This window comes from Rosa chinensis, chromosome 5, assembly GCF_002994745.2.
Source record: "Rosa chinensis cultivar Old Blush chromosome 5, RchiOBHm-V2, whole genome shotgun sequence".
Taxonomy (NCBI): domain Eukaryota; kingdom Viridiplantae; phylum Streptophyta; class Magnoliopsida; order Rosales; family Rosaceae; genus Rosa; species Rosa chinensis.
Genome location: NC_037092.1, coordinates 10,493,374 through 10,509,960, shown reverse-complemented (window position 1 = coordinate 10,509,960; position 16,587 = coordinate 10,493,374). Strand labels below are relative to the sequence as shown.

The 16,587-nt window shown below is 37.3% G+C and overlaps 2 protein-coding genes across 2 annotated transcripts; both read right to left on the bottom strand.

Annotated features, from left to right (window-relative positions):
* LOC112203107 (receptor-like protein EIX1) lies at positions 1-3,072 on the bottom strand. Its single transcript, XM_024344125.1, has one exon. The coding sequence runs from the start codon at positions 3,070-3,072 to the stop codon at positions 1-3; it is 3,072 nt and encodes a 1,023-aa protein (XP_024199893.1).
* Positions 3,073-14,941: 11,869 nt separating this feature from the next.
* Positions 14,942-15,807, bottom strand: LOC121049143 (nuclear pore complex protein NUP205-like). The gene is made up of 4 exons (XM_040505716.1): positions 15,799-15,807; positions 15,520-15,650; positions 15,292-15,411; positions 14,942-15,107 (listed from the first exon to the last, which is right to left on the bottom strand). Exons 1-4 carry the CDS (start codon positions 15,805-15,807, stop codon positions 14,942-14,944), a joined length of 426 nt encoding a protein of 141 aa, XP_040361650.1.
* Between the last annotated feature and the right edge of the window lie 780 nt (positions 15,808-16,587).

Sequence of the window (16,587 nt, the reverse complement as noted above, 5' to 3'; positions counted from 1 at the left end):
TCACGTTTGTCTTTCTTGTTCAGTCATTCTGCGTAGACAAGCCATGCATTTCAGTGTGATTACCAGAATTAGCCTGTCTTTCATGTCGTCGACAAACTTGAAATAGGCATGTCTCCATGACCTCTTTAGCACTAAACTGCCAAAAACAGCCCAAAATCCCATAATGAATCCCATCGTAGTGCTTACATAGAACCATATCTTTCCAGACCCTTCTTCATCTTCACCTGCATCTTCTTTAACTTCTGGATTCCCATCAGGGGATGATGAGCACTGAGTTGGCAATGGAATGCCACAAAGTCCCAAGTTTCCTTCAAATAAAGTTGGATCATTGAAGGTTTGGAATTGGTTAGCAGATGGGATTGGCCCAGACAAGTCGTTATATGACAAGTTCAATTTGCTCAGCAAAGTCATATCGGTCATGCTTAGAGGAATTGGACCATGAAGATGGTTACAGGAGAGGTCAAGAGTTTGTAGCCGTTGTAAGCTTCCAATATCCTCCGGTATCTTTCCTGTCAACAGATTCCTAGATAAATTCAAGCTACCCAAGTTGGAGAGGTTTCTCATCTCTTCTGGTATTTCTCCGGATAGGTTATTGCTTGACAGGTCAATGGTGTTTACAAGAGGTAGAATACTAGTATATTCATATTCTACGCCTTTCGGATCCAAATCCATATGCCATGGATCCATATCCGGCGTGTCCCTAAGAGAGGGAAATGGCTGAGCCATGCTACCTAAATTTGTCAATTGTGTCAAATTATCAAGACATCTTGGGATCGAGCCTGATAAATTATTCTGAGATAGGTCTAAAACATGAAGACCAGAGAGAGCGCACAGTTGTTGAGGAATACTTCCGGTGAACTTGTTCTCTCCAAGAAGTAAAAATTGCAAGGATCGTAGGTCTTCTCCAATCCACTGTGGTATGGCTCCAGAGAACTTGTTCCCTCCAAGATCGAGTGTAAACAAGTTTTGACAATTTTGCAAGGACGGTCCAAGCTCCCCAGAAAGATTGTTATTACTTAATCTCAACCAGGAAGGTGAAATTTGCTGAGAGCATAAGCTTGGTGGAATTTGACCAGATAGATTGTTATTGGAAAAATCTATGGTCAACAGTCCTTCCCAATCCTTAGGGATACTTCCGGATAAACAATTCCTCGAGAGATCAATAGAACTCAAGCTCTTCAGTTTAGTTAGTGAATGGGGAATGCTACCGCTTAGATTATTCCTAGAAAGGTCTAGGCTACCTAGTGTTGACATCTCCTGGCCAATATTCAACGGAATTGGTCCTGAAAATCTATTGCTTCCCAACTTCAGGTATAATACATTTGGCCAAAGTGGAATGGAACCCTCCAAGTAGTTGTTTTCCAAATTAACATATACACCAGAGAGGTCCAACTCCACGTATGGAAGCTTTCCTCTTAATTGGTTATTAGAGAGATCCAACCAACTCAGGTGTGGGGAGTTTCTCCAAAACCACTCAGGTATTGTATCTGAAATACCTACATTTGAGAGAACTATATAAACGATGAATTGGCTTCTAAGCCATGCTGGAAATGCAGGACTTACAAATTGGCAATCACGGATGGTGATGAGAGATAAGTTGAAGAAAGGAATCCACTCCTGACTGATGTTGAAAACCAGAGACTTCGATGACAATCGAAGGTCAAGCAATCTTGTGAGGTTCTGCAAATGACTTTCACTTATGACGCCTTCCCATTGATTAGACAACAGATTCAGGAAAGCTAATTCTGTAAGTTGTCCAATACTCTTTGGAATGCTGCCATTCATCATGTTGAAGGAAAGGTCTAGCATAGTCAAATGTGACAGATTTCCTACTGACGTAGGAAGTGGACCGGAGATTGAGTTTTGTGAGAGGTCCAAGGTTTCCAAATGGAAAAGATTTCCTATTGATGCTGGAAGTGGACCGGAGATTGAGTTTTGTGAAAGGTCCAAGGTTTCCAAATGGAAAAGATTTCCTATTGATGCCGGAAGTGGACCAGAGATTGAGTTTTGTGAAAGGGATAGGGTCCTCAACTGTAATAGATTTCCTATTGATGTAGGAACTGAACCAGAGATGGGGTTTTCTGAAAGGTGCAAGGCCTGCAAATGTAACAGATTTCCTATTGATATTGGAAATGGACCGGAAAGTGAGTTCCTTGACAGTTCCAGAGTTTCCAAGTCCTTAAGCAATGAAACTTCCGGAATGGAGCCAGTAAATTCAGAAAAATCAAACTCTGCCGTCACAAGAGTACTAATATTAAAAAGCCATTGAGGTAATGAAGATTGAAAGTTGTTGGATGAGAGGTCAATGACCAAAAGTGACGTCAAATTTACATGTGGAAGAGACTGTGGGAGGCTGCCATGAAGTTTACAAGAAGAAAAGTGCAACTCAAAGAGTGAAGGAAGCATATTAATAGCATGAACCCAATGATCTGTGGCCTGGCTAAGGTTCAACCGGTCCAAGTCCAGGTATTGCAAAGAAGAGAGACCAGAGAGCCACTTTAAATCTGAAACCCAAATATCTGAATATGTTGAGAGATCAAGATGGAGATCAAGATGGAGCAATTTCGATAGGTTTCCGAGATGAGGAGGGACCATTCCCACAAAACCCGAGAGGGAGAGGTCAAGGTACCTCAACTTCTCGAGTGAACCTATGAAACTTGGGATGGGAATACCATGGAAAGTGTTGCCACTCAAGTTCAAGTAGTTCAAGTGTGTTAGATTAACTAAAGAAGGAGATAGCTCACCACCTAAGCATGAACGTTCCTCCCTGGAAGCACCAGTTGCTCCACAGACGTTGCTAAGGTCAAGCTCGACAACATGGCCTGTTTGGTTGCTGCAGCGTACGCGCGTCCACTTGCAGCAGTCTTCCCCTATCCAAGATGAAAGTAGGTGTAAAGGATCATCAAGGCTGCGTTTGAATTCAAGAAGGGCTTTCCGGTCCTCCTCAAAGCAAGCCAAAGTTAAATTTTTAGCACCTGAGTTGGCTAAAGTGGCTCTCGAGGGAACAGAATCAGTTAACAAAAGAAGGAAAACAGCCAAAAGAAGTCGAAAGCTGGTTTTGATGCTAGCCATTGTCCCTCAAGAAAAGGGAGGAGATATTGATATAGGTTTGTGGGCTCTAATGAACTTGATCTGCCCCATTTATAAGAAAGAGGATAGACTTCCTCTCACCCCTTAACTCACTTTTTGTTTGTGAACTTTCTGTAAAAGACACAGGCAACTATAAGAAGACAATAAACAGTAAAGAGTACCTATCAATATTGTCTCTACTCTCTAATGAATAGTAGCCACCAGCTCAATAAAAGAAAATGAGCATTAACTTTCTATGAGGGAAAATTCTAGGTATAAGCAATGACACCGTCTTTTACTCTCCAAGTCTTTCTGACCGCGTGAAAGACTCCCTTTTATTCAATATATTTTCTGCAACCAAACTACCCAAGCAAACCTATCAGCAGCCCGGTCAAACAGACTTTTCTTAATTTAGCTATTTCCTAGTCATTTCTTGCTTAGCAAAATATATACATATACGTGTAAATTGTGTATATAATAACTATACACAGTCGTTTCCACAGGTAGGAGTTAGGGTCTTCTTTGACAAATCACGACATTAGCACGCTTTTTTCTTCTTCTTCTACGACTTTTGCTCAGCTTCAGCAGCTCTCACTACTATAATTCTCCCCAGTAGAACCTTTCTTTTAAGCACGACAAAATCATCAGTGGGAATGAAGAATAGTCTTCCACTGTTTTTTCGGATCAGTGACTCATTTGGGCATCACACTGATCATCAGTGGGTCTTGACAAATTGTCACCAACATCAGTGGCCCAACCCATCAAATATATAATTTAATATTCATTAATAAAATTCGATCTTATTATTTATCGGATTTTTTCCCTATAATGCGTACTATGCTCTCTCTCCTCTCTCTATCTCATACCTTAAGTCAGTTTGTAAGATATCAAGAATAATTCAAGAACACAAACAATTGGTGTGAATGATCTGCACTTTATTGAAACAACTCCTGGCTTTATAAAGCCTTACATCTAACAAGAATCAGAAATTTCAGCCCACATAGCACAAACTTTGCTTAGTGGTTAGGATAACACGAATAATTCAAATAGCTAAAACTACTCAAACAAACCCTAAAGAATAGGTCTTTATTCCAACAGTCCTAAACTCAAGTAACTTCTTCCAACAATCCCTCCCTTGAACTCATTTCTTTTGACAAACAATTAGTTCAAATCTGGAACAACACACACGCCCAGTTCCTCACGAAGTTTCTAAAAAGCTTCCAACTTGAGAGGCTTAGTCATCAGGTCTGCAAGCTGGTCTCGAGTGCCACAATACAATAACTCAACAACACCATCTTTAGTAAGATCACTAAGAAAATGAAATCTTACCCTTATATGCTTGGAACGACCATGTAAAACTGGATTTTTGGACAGCTTTATAGTTGAAGCGTTATCACACATTAACACAGTACCTTCTGCTTGCAAATGACCGATCTCTTTCAGTACCCTTCTCATCCAAATAGCCTGACAGGCACATGCAGCAGCTGCGACAAATTCAGCCTCCGTGGTTGACAAAGTGACTATGGGTTGCTTTCTTGATGACCAAGCTACTGCTCTTCCACACATCATGAACACATATCCTGAAGTGCTCTTGGTATCCTCCATATCCCCAACATAATCACTATCAGTAAAGGTGACCAAATCACTAGTTCCTCCCTTTTTGTAAAACACATACGCCATAGTTCACAGTCCCTATCAAATATCTCAAGACCCTCTTGGTTGCTACAAAATGTAGTTGTGTAGGACTAGCCATAAAACGGCCAATGAGACTTACAACAAACATGAGGTCAGGTCGAGTGGCTATGAGATACATCAGACTCCCCACCATCTACTTAAACTGAGTTGCATCCACCTTGATGCCATCTTCATCTCTACCAATCTTCTGCCTTGGAACAATAGGATTACTAACAGAATTGCTCTTCTCCATCCCAAATCGACTCAAGACCTTAGCTACATACTTCCTTTGGCATATAAATTCACCATCAGACCTTTGTAGCACCTCAATTCCAAGAAAGAATCTCATCTTACCTAAGTCTGTCATGTCAAACTCCTTTTTCATAGAACACTTGAACTCACACAACATCTCTTCATCATCACTAGTGAACAAAAGATCATCAACATAAATGCTCACAATGAGAATTTTACCTCCCTTCCTTTTGACAAAGAGTGTCTGCTCACTGGGACTGCTTTCGAAACCCTTCTTGATGAAATATGACTCTATTCAACTAAACTAGGCCCTAGGTGCTTGTTTTAGTCCATAAAGAGCCTTTTGCAACTTGTACACCATCTGCTCACTTCCTTTCTTCTCATAACCCTTTGGCTGTTCTACAAAAACATCTTCCTTTAATTCCCCATATAAGAACGCAGACTTGACATCTAATTGATAAAGTTTCCAGCCACTTTGAGCCGCAAAAGCTATGATCATCCTTACTATATCCATTCTGGCCACAGGTGCATATACTTCTGTATAATCAATTCCATGCTGCTGAGAGTAGCCCTTTGCCACAAGTCTTGCTTTGTATTTGTCGACTTCACCAAGCTCATTTAGCTTGGTTTTGTAGATCCATTTCACTCCTATTTTCTTAGCTCCAGTAGGTAGTTCCACTAAGTGCCAGGTCTGATTTCTTTCGATGGACTTAATTTCTTCATCCATAGCCAGCCTCCATTTCGAGCTCTTGACAACTTCCTCCAAGCGTGTAGGATTTGATGACACCATATATGTCATTTTTGCCATGTTTGCTTCATCTTCTTCTGACAAACCTTCACCAGAAGTGTAGTCTGCTGTCCACACAGGAAGACGTCGATTTCTGCCCTCCCTTGCTATCAGATCCTCTTCAGCAGCTAGTGATTCATTCTCGGCTTCCACTGCTTCTTCTTCTTCTTCTTCTTCTTCATCTGTGTTCCCCATTGCTTCTTCTTCTTCATTTGCATTCCTTTCAATGTTGTCTCCCCATTCTAGTTCCATCAACTGCTCTTCTTCATAGTTGACATCCCAATCCCATACACGATCTTCTCAAAAGACCACATCACGACTTACAATAATCTTTTTGGCAACTAGATCAAGCACATTGTACCCTTTGGATTCATCACTAAAGTTATTTTCTTGGAAGTCATGGTGTGTAACGAATATAATCCAATAGCAGAGCCTATGGAAATTTTGCTGCCTTTGAACATCTAGTGTTGCCCGTCTTCCAAGTTATTTTCTTGGAAGTCATGGTTTGTAACGAATTAATTAACTTAATTATACATTATACATACATCTAAAGCCGGATCACTGTTTATAGTACTGTTCCTAGACACTGTTTCCTTTAAAAAAGACACTGTTCATTTTGAATTGGCGGTTTTGCCCTCGCTTGAGAATTTTTTTGCAGCTCTGCCACTGAGCTGGCCTGCCGTTGATTTCCACCTCCTTCTATAGTCCTCTGACCGTCTTTATCAGCTATCAAGAAGGATCGAGAGAGAGAGAGAGAGAGAGAGAGAGAGAGAGAGAGAGAGAGAGAGAGAGAGAGAGAGAGAGAGAGAGAGAGATTGATTGTCGTTGCCGCGTGAATCCAATTTAATCCGGTAAGTCTCTTTTTGGTTGCGGTTTGTGAACTTGGATTTGGTTCATTCTTTTGTGCTTACGATCTTCTGTGACTTAGAGTTTGTGATTGGCTTCTGATGCAGGTTTTTGTTGCATCTTTTGCATTGGTTGGGTTATAGTTTGAAAAAGGGTGAGCGTATTTGTTAGTTTTTGATTATCTGTGGAGGAATTTTGGTTTGTGGTTTTGAATTGATTCAATTTGCAGAGGGAGCTAGAGTCGTTAGTTTTGTTTTGCTGGAGAAACCACTAATATATCAGGTATTATAGTGTTGGGATCAGATTGTGCTCAAGTACGTTTCCTTTTAGAAGAGGAATTTGAATTGGAATCCTCCACTGTTTGTTAAAATCTTCACTATTATTATTTTTTGGGAAAAAATTACAAACAGTACCCAACTTATGGGCCACTCCGAATTTCTATACCCAAGCTTCCGAAACTATCACAATGGTACCCCAAATAGACCCAACATTAGTACCTGCCGTCATGGACGGCGTTAACTATCATGCCACGTGGCATTTTCTTAGGGGTAAAACCGACCCTCTGTCTTTACCTCCAGGGAAAAAAATACAAATAATACCCAACCTATGACCGACTCTGAATTTCTGTACCCAAATTTTCAAAAACTATCGCAATGGTACCCAGGTTATCTAGCCCGACCCAACATATGTACCCGCGTCCCACGCTTGCGCAGCACCCTGCGCCTGTGCATCCCACCCATGCCCAAGATGATGGGAGAGTTGGGAGGAAGAAGAAAATGAAGAGAGTTTGAGGAAGAAGAAGAAATATGGTGAAAGGACGAGAATACCCCTCAAAGTTTGACAGTTGACTAACTCCGTAACGGCCAACAGTGTTCTAAGTACTAAAGTTGGGTCGGGGTCCGAACTTCAGGTACCAAAGTGATAGTTTTGGAAACTTGGGTACAGAAATTCGGAGTCGACTATAATTTGGGTATTGTTTGTATTTTTTTTCCTTATTTTTTAGCAATAGAGTAAGAAACTTGCGTATGCTGGTGCACTCTAGCTCTACAAATTGATTTGTTACTTAGCCAAAAGTTCACTATGCATGTGCTTATCCTTTAAGGACGATTAGACCAATCTTATCCACTTCCTTTACTATGGAGTTCTTATTGGGATTAGTGCATATATACTTTGGGTATGGTGATGGACTCCAATTTAATTGATTGTTGTGTTTATGGTTTTTTAGTTCAAAATTTTTAATTGAATTGTTTATAGGTTGAATCTGGTTTTTTATTTTTGTTTGTTTTTTTTTAATTTACAGATTGTGCATATTGAAGGGGGAGAGGTTTGAAGTGGAGAAAAAAAAAAAAAGAGGTTTGGTTGTTAGTTTTATATATCTTTGTTGTTGTTCTGTATTATCTGCTTTTGTTTTTGATTGGGTTGTTTTTTGTTATTGTTAATTTTTAGTTGATAATATGGGTTTTTTTTTATCTTTTACTTCGAAATCTGAGTGATTAATTAGAAACATTTTGTATTTTTTCTCAAGTAAGATATAGATGACAGAGAAGCCAAGACACAGAGTTATGTTCATATGTACATGGGTCTCATGAGTTTTGCTATCATAGATTTACTATTGATTTTACAATTTAGGGTGTTTCAGCCATTTAGGTGATTAGTGCAGCATAGATAATACACAATCTTCCTACTTATTAAATAAACTCCTATCCCAAAGCATGTGATTACTATGCTGGTATAGTTTCCATTTTCACCAACTTTAATTGCTTATGTTGTTACTCATCTATCAAAATTTACAATAAACTATAACAAGCACATGGCCAGATACTAGTTAACTGATGATCGTAGTTGATGAAAACTTTTTATGACGCGTGCATGTGTCGAAAGATTAGTTAACCAGTGCCAGTAATTAATGAGAAATTGTTATTGCCTTTGCCAAAAGGTTAGTTACCCTGATATTGGTAATTAATGAGAAACTGTTCTTTTTAGCTTTATTTAGGTTTAAGGTTTGTTGTATCAAAATATGTACTTGCGGAGGTGTATGTTCTCGTGAGTCAAAATCAAGTTGCGTTGGTGTTCATTTCTCCTGTTCATTTAACAGTGATTTTGGCTCGAAATGGAGTGACTCTCAAGTGATTTTGGCTCAAAATGGAGTGACTCTCAGTGATCGGACTATTTCATGGAGTGTCAAACATGGTATCAAGGTCTCAGTTCTGGGAGTCTTGCAAAAGAAAACCTTATTAAATTTTTGACTTCTTTGTTGGTTTGCAAGATAAAGGATGGACCTAAGCAGAATGGTTGAATGCGGATTCTAAAGAAAATGATAGTAAGCGTGATAATCATTAAGAAAGTCATTGATGATATTTATTCCATTACTATCTACCAAATTGGTTGAGATTTCAACAAAATGTCCTATATATCATAGACATATAGTCAATAGTTAACTGTAGCGATTCTTAAAGATAATAATAAAATTGACAACAACATGATGAGGCAACATTTTACCACTTCTCAGTCTAAAGCATATATTTGAAGTGAAACTAATTCAAAGAATGAATGATTGTTACATTTTTCTGAAACAGTACTTGACCAACAATATTCTCTCTACCTACTACAGCTTTTTGATTATACAACTCTTAACTATAATTATAATGCACGCATCTTTTTGATCAAAAACGTGAAAGAAGATTTAAATCTGGAAATTTTCTTTCAAATAGGTGTTCTATTTGATTTATATATGTGATTTGGTATGATTTAAATATTGTGATTAAGTGCTTGACTTTGCGATTGATTTCAGAATTTCATTGTTGGTTTGTTTAGCTTTTGCAGATTCCTTGCGAAAAAGTGTGCACCTGATTGTTTTGGTGCTGTTCCTTTGTCTATTGTTTTGCACTATCTTATTCTCTTATATTTATTCAGGTATGCGTAGAAGCAGAGGAACAAAACCTGTCTTTGCAAAATCTTCCCGGTTGGTTAAAAGAATGGAAATCGCCTTGGAAGGGAAAACAAAATGGTGGACAATTGACTGTCCAGGGAGAGGAAGAGCTCTATGAACTGCGGATTAGGACTAGAGAAAGATTTCCAAACCTGTTTGATGAGGACTATCATCCAAATGTTTATACCATCAAGCCTTCTCAGGTAAGCTGCATTTCACGCTTTCTTTTCTCTTTTTATACACACATTCAACTATAAATTATTGCCATCACCAGCCTTATTTGTAGAAACTTTCAGTAGTCTACTACTGTCTTATAATTAGGTTAACAATTTGCTATTGAAATGCTGGGAGTAATTGATCTTTCATTATTGATGCTTTAAAGAAGTAAAGTAAATTATATCTCAGCCTTTCAGATCCCTAAGAACATATGAATTTATGCATCATTTTTTATTATAAACTTGGCAGATCCCTCGGGCGTCAGCCAGTGCTATAACATTTGGCATGGGGTTGTTCAGTGGCAAAGGAAATCTTGGCCCAGGCAAAACATCAAGCTTTTGCTGTAACCAGTGAAAACCGTGCTAGTGACATAGTGCTGAGGTTTCATGATTGTTGCAATAACTACAAGGTACCTGCAGAATTGATAATTTTTTCCTTGAAGCTCAGACACATGCAAACACATAAACACTGATTATAGACCTTTATTGGCTGGTGTGATTGGGTAGAACAGGGCTTGGTTGTCTATAACCTTTATATATAATCATATATGTATTAATCATGTGCTTTACTTCATGTGCTTTACTTGATTGTCTATGAAGTCTAATGTATGCAGGACTATCGGAAAAGTCAGGAGCCATCTGCTAATAAACTTAAGGAACCAGTCTTCCAACCAACTCCGTAATTTTCTCACTTTTTTTATACATGTACAAACTGTTTACTTCTTTTTTCTTAGGTTGTTGGGTCAATTAAATGTCTGTGTTTTGGTTCAATATTCATGTTGTAATGTGATCAAGCTAGCTTTTGTCTGCAAAGCATGAACGGAGAGCTTTCTTTTAGGAATTTGCCAATTAGGGTTGGAAACATTTATGTAAGAGAATAAGAGACTATATATAAGACCCCATGGTTTTACAAAGCCCGTCAATGGTATACTTTTCTAAAACCCATGGCATCTATAGTTAGTGGCCTAATTGACACAAGATGAACTCTTTATATGATGTAGGGAGTCTGAATATGTATATATTTCAGAATTTCATCCAGAGAAAAAAGTGCAAGTTACTGTGAAAACTAGGTATTAGGGTCGTTTTAAAAAACCAATGTTGTACTTTAAATTTTAGGATACTTGGGTGAATGCGTAGATTTGAACAATGAAAAATTCAGAATACTTCATAATTTTTATTTTTTGGTGATTGTAAATTCATAATCTAGATTCTAGAGTGCCACATAAAATTTCCAAAATGTTATATAAGTTTTGAATTGGTAACCTTTTTATCTGAGATAAAAGTCAACTATTTTTATGTAAGAGTTGGTCCTCGATTGTTTGGTTTTGGTACTCATTGATCTATTTCTAAGGTCTTATTTAGTAGTACTATCATAGTATCATGCATGAGTAAAAAGAAATTGCAGACCAAATCTTGCATTTATGTCTATTGGTTTTTTGATGCTGAAAATTAAAATGACAAAGAAGAAGAAGAAAGAAGAAGAAGAAGATGCCTTTTGAAACCAAAGCCTGAGATGAAGAGAAATACATTGTGATCAATGATATCAAAAGCCAGCAAATAAAAAATGCATTCAACTTTTGTGTTTTATTATGTTGGTCACCTCTCTTTGTTTAGTTGATATATAGTTTATGTTAGACTTGCTTGACACATTGGTAGGCAACTAATTTAATGTCTGGATTATGTATCAAATTATGATATGAACCAGTAGCGGAGCTAGAAATCGATTGCAACTGGGGTACTCAAAAGTTAAAAAAAAAAAAATTGAAAGTTAAACTTAAAATATATCAAAACTGAAATAAAAATAAAATTAGAATAAGGTTATCGAAAGGATTTTTTTTTTTTTTTTGTTGCTAAAATAGATCAATATTTTTTTATTACATATTTTATTAACCAAATTTATAGTTTTTAGATTTTAGACAATTTTTCATAATGGAAATATAATTATCTTTGAATAGGGCTGTCAATGGGTAGTGTCGGGTTGGGTTCGTGTCGGGTCAAGGTATTTGTCGTGTCACAAGATATAAACCCAAACTCAACCCATCTAATAATCGTGTCACAAATTTAAGGGCTAAATACAGATTACTACCTTGTAGTTTGGGTCCAAAGTCAATTCAGTCCCTGAACTTAGAATTTCATCAAAAACACCCCTGCACTTTTAGTTTTGATATAATAGGTCCAATTTGTTAGTTTTTCTACAATTGAGTTATTTAACTTGTTAACGTGGCTCATATATGGCCTATGTTTTATGATGTGGTGTCGAGGTGGCCTGCATAGTCAATTTAGGAGTGAGTTCTACTATTAAAAATAAATAGTTTTTCAACAAATAATCCAACTATAACTTGAACCCATAACAAAATATTAACAAATTGGACCTATTAGATCAAAATTGAAAGTGCAGGGGTGTTTTTGATGAAATTAGAAGTACAGGGACTGAATTGATTTTGGACCTAAACCACAGGGTAGTAACCAGTATTTAGCCCAAAATTTAAACCCAAACCCCACTACTACAAAAAGTGCATCACACAACGGTGGAAATCTGTTGTGTGATTTGGACCATGTCTGTCGTCTATCTCGGTGTTGTGTGATGAGCACACTCCAACAACGGTGAAACACCGTTGTGTGTATACCATAGACACAACGCATAAGTTAAAACCGTTGCACCGATTCTGCACATGCCAATACCAGAAATTGGATGCGGCGCATTCAATTGTTGTTTCTATGGTGATCAGACAACAGAAGTAAGTACATGCTGTTGTTGGTTAACTTTTCACACAACAGAAGTAATATCATACTATTGTTGGTTAACTTATCACACAACAAAAAAATATGGCAACTGTTGTTGGTTGTTCCTTCACACAACAGATATCATGACGTAACTATTGTATGTGTGAGGCTCAGTGTTAAATTCTTCACAAGTCATACAACATATTGTTTCTATACCGTTATGTGATTTAACATGAGACAACTGACATCTATTGTTTCTGTTGTGTGAGTACTAATGAGACGACAAAATTTTATAGAGACCGTTGAGTGATTTTAGTGGTTTATTGTGTGAATGACGACAAATGTGTATTCATACAACGTTCGTTCATTATCGATATTCTACCTAAAATATTTGCATAAATATAATGCTCAATATATATTACATAATGAAGTATTCTAATTCAAGCGTCTAGTGTACCAAAAGAGCTAGCATTTGTCAATCATCTATATATACATTCATGTATCCAAAAGTGCTAGCATTTGCACAAATGTAATGCTCTATATACTTCCGATGACCTTGAAGCTTTTGCTAGGTCTAGGATCTGGTCCAGGACCTGCAGATCATGACAGAAGCTTGCAATGCTCTGAACAACATTATCTTCAACATAACCTCAAATGTCTCACTCACAATTGGCCTGCACCATGATCATATCATTGTTAGAAAACCAAATATGCAAAGAAAAACACCAGATCTTTAAGACCACCGGAATCAGTATTTTGCATCCATTTAATCTGAATAACCAACAAGATCAACGAGAACTCAAGTACCTTCCCAAGTTGATCAAATCCATCTAACTGGTTACGTAACTCCAGTACCTTCCTAAGTTGACAATGTCTACATCAGGCACTTGTGTGTATTCAAGCAATAACAAATGCAAACTCTACACAGTTGACAATTGACAGTTGTGAAAGACTATATATTCATGGTTAAGTATCAAAGAAGCAGTCAACTAGATAATCATATACCTTGGGATAGGTTGATATGCATTTTTGCACTGAGGAGGAGATTTCACATTTAGACCTTCTAGTATACCTGTGCCAAGTAGTTTATCTTCTTCCAATTGTGGGTCCTCATTTCTTGACAAAGTTCTAATAGAGATCATCTCTAAGTTGCAAATGCGGAGGCAAACTATGACTCACATGCCAATGCTCTTGCACTACTTTGCAGCTAAAACTATCAAAAACTTGTGCGGAGCCAACCCATAACGTGGTCTGTTAAAATCTACTCATAGTTAATTTCACCCAAAAAAAAAATGTTCATAGTCAATTAAGTTTTTAATTGCAATTGACACAATCATCCAAGTGAATGCATTGTTGGAAACTAAAATCATAGATGAGTAAACTTATCATGCACATTACCTGGAAACTAAAATCATAGCCAAGGCAGCACATTGATCCATGTGTCAAACTTGTAAAAGTACAAAGATGCATTCTCCTTCACATGACACCCGGGAAGGAGAACAAGACATGTGAAAGAACTATCCTCAGTTAAGAAACCATACACCCATGAAGGTATGATATAGGTATTGGTGAAAGTCAGATGCCAGGAATATTAAAAATGATTCACAGATTCAAATAAAGGTATAAATCCACCTAGAAGAAAGTCTGCCCAAGTTCAGGTAACAAAGTTTGTAAGGAATATTAGAGGTTTTTTTTTTATTTTTTTTTTTTTTTTTTTTTTTTTTTTATAACTAAAGTGGAGTAATTAGTTTAGATGTAAATACAAGTTGTCTTCCACCGGCATGCATAGCAATTTTATACAACCACCAATTGGATTCATAAATTACATTAAGTAGACAACTCACCTAGGCTGTTGAGCATGGCCACAACAATCTCGTTATTAACAGTAATTGTAGATCCATGAGCAGGCTGGTGTTCACCAATACATGCATTTGTTCTCAAAGCTTCCCTCTCACGGTCTAACAAAGAGATGCAAACTGATAATGAGCTAGTGAGAACAGATTTTCGTTGAGAGTCCTCCATAGCATGCTGAAGCAATCTTTGTATAAAACTCGGATTACAGATTTTAGTAGCAAGTCCAGGTGGAGCAAGCCTTGTTATAGCACAAAGGGTTTCTGCTGCATTAACATGCACCTCTAGAGAATCTGCAAGATATCTACCTGGTAAAGAGGACGCCAGAAATCAGAAAGAAGCAAATCCTTCTCCAAGACAAGGATTATAATCTCCAATGAGAGTTAAAATAGCTATGAATCTGCAAGATATCTACCTGGTAAAGAGGACGCCAGAAATCAGAAAGAAGCAAATCCTTCTCCAAGACAAGGATTATAATATCCAATGAGAGTTGCACAGCCTTCTCTAAGAGTTTCCCGTACACTTGATTTGCTCGTTCAGTTATAATAGTATTGACACTTGATTTCCCGTACACATGAATGCTGGATTTGATATTCAATGAGCAGCACATATGAACAGATGCACATGATGAACACATACTTTTAGAAATGCTAGAATTGGTAGCTGCATCTGGAGTGAAGATTGTGTTACTGTTGAAAGCTGAGATTGATCAATGACACCATCAATATCCTCTTCACTGATGTCATACAGACTCAACATCCTGCACATTAATTCATATGAGATAAAAAAAAATATTAAAAATTCATCCACATTCCATTTAAATCCAATTTCTACAACTTGACTCATCTCGTACACAGATGATTTTGGTTTAGGTAACAAAAGGCTGAGATTAACATATGTGAAATGTATAAAGAGAAGTCTTAAAAACTATAAGATATACTCACATATGAAAGTGCTGAAGACATGCAACAACTAATTGCCATTTCTCACAAGGATCGGCATAGGCTCTTTGAGGGAATGGCCTAAAACCATGATCATAAATGAACCTAAAAATTCCAATGAATCTGCAAAACAGAAGAACTCCTTATCATTATTCAAAATATAAGGAAAAAAATTAGACAAAGTAGAGATCAAAATTACAAAGAAATATTTAACAAATCAGCAACAGTTACCTGCGCCCTCTATCACTTAAGTCTCTTTCTTCAGATATAAGAGCATTTAACAGGTTAAGGAAGGATATTGTTGAAGGATATTGCTCTCTCCTTGCTTCTATTTCATTGACCTCAAATTGCATATCATACACCTGTAACATACATGAGTTTCAACATATACAGAAGGTATAGGAAAAGTAAATTTCCTGCCAAACTAGCCACCTGAAACCTAGCCTTAAAACAAAGAATCTAACTAGTGTCAATTTGTCAATAAAGTATGTCAGGAACCTAGCCTCTTACAATGTTCATTATCGAGAGTTCTCAGAAGAATCATTGAATCAAAAACTATCCAAAACAGCTTGAAGAATCACTAAATCAGAAACTATCCAAAATTAGTAATTCAGATTACCTATTAGTACACAGCAACTTCTTCTTCGTGTTCTAATGTTCGACTACCCATTAGTAAATAGCAACTTAGTAATTCAGATTACCAAGCTAATATACATAACAGAATGTCAGAAACACAGTAAATTTCTAAATTGGATCAAGAAGGGTGAACTGCATAATACCAATGGTGATGAGTGACTTGAGTGGTGAGGACGAGTTTGACTTGGGCTGCTTTAAGAACTTTTTCGGGTTCAACAGGATCCTTTGGTGCTCTCGTCAATAATTCTGATTCACCCAAAACCCAAAACAAAATCAGAAACAAAACACTTTACTAGATTACCAGCAAATCAGCGACTACCCATCACTCCAACAGTTAAATGAGTAAACAAGGGAATCTAAATGCAATCATATAAGAGGAAAACAAAAACAGGTGCATTACTAAAACAACATGTGTAGTGAAAGACCCAAATGAAAAATAAGCCAGAGAGATAGCAACTTAGACACGCAAAGGTCCCAAATCCCAGAACAATCAAAGCATTGATAGCTCTACTGGTCAACTTATCCAAATCATCCCCATACTCCATTTCCTCCAGAACCAGACAATTCATATTGAAGACCCACAAATTCTTCAGACCCATCAACCAATAACCGGCTAACTATTTCTTTTTAGCTAAGTTTGAAAAGAAATGTGTTCCCAGACAC

What these genes read in the sequence shown, in the direction of transcription:
- LOC121049143 (XM_040505716.1), bottom strand. An exon ending in TTAAGTGATAGAGGGCGCAG is followed by an intron (nt 15,412 to 15,519) that starts GTAACTGTTGCT and finishes TCTGTTTTGCAG; the next exon opens with ATTCATTGGAATTTTTAGGT. An exon ending in TGTCTTCAGCACTTTCATAT is followed by an intron (nt 15,108 to 15,291) that starts GTGAGTATATCT and finishes ATTAATGTGCAG; the next exon opens with GATGTTGAGTCTGTATGACA.
- LOC112203107 (XM_024344125.1), bottom strand. Translation starts at nt 3,072, where the DNA reads ATGGCTAGCATCAAAACCAGCTTTCGACTTCTTTTGGCTGTTTTCCTT.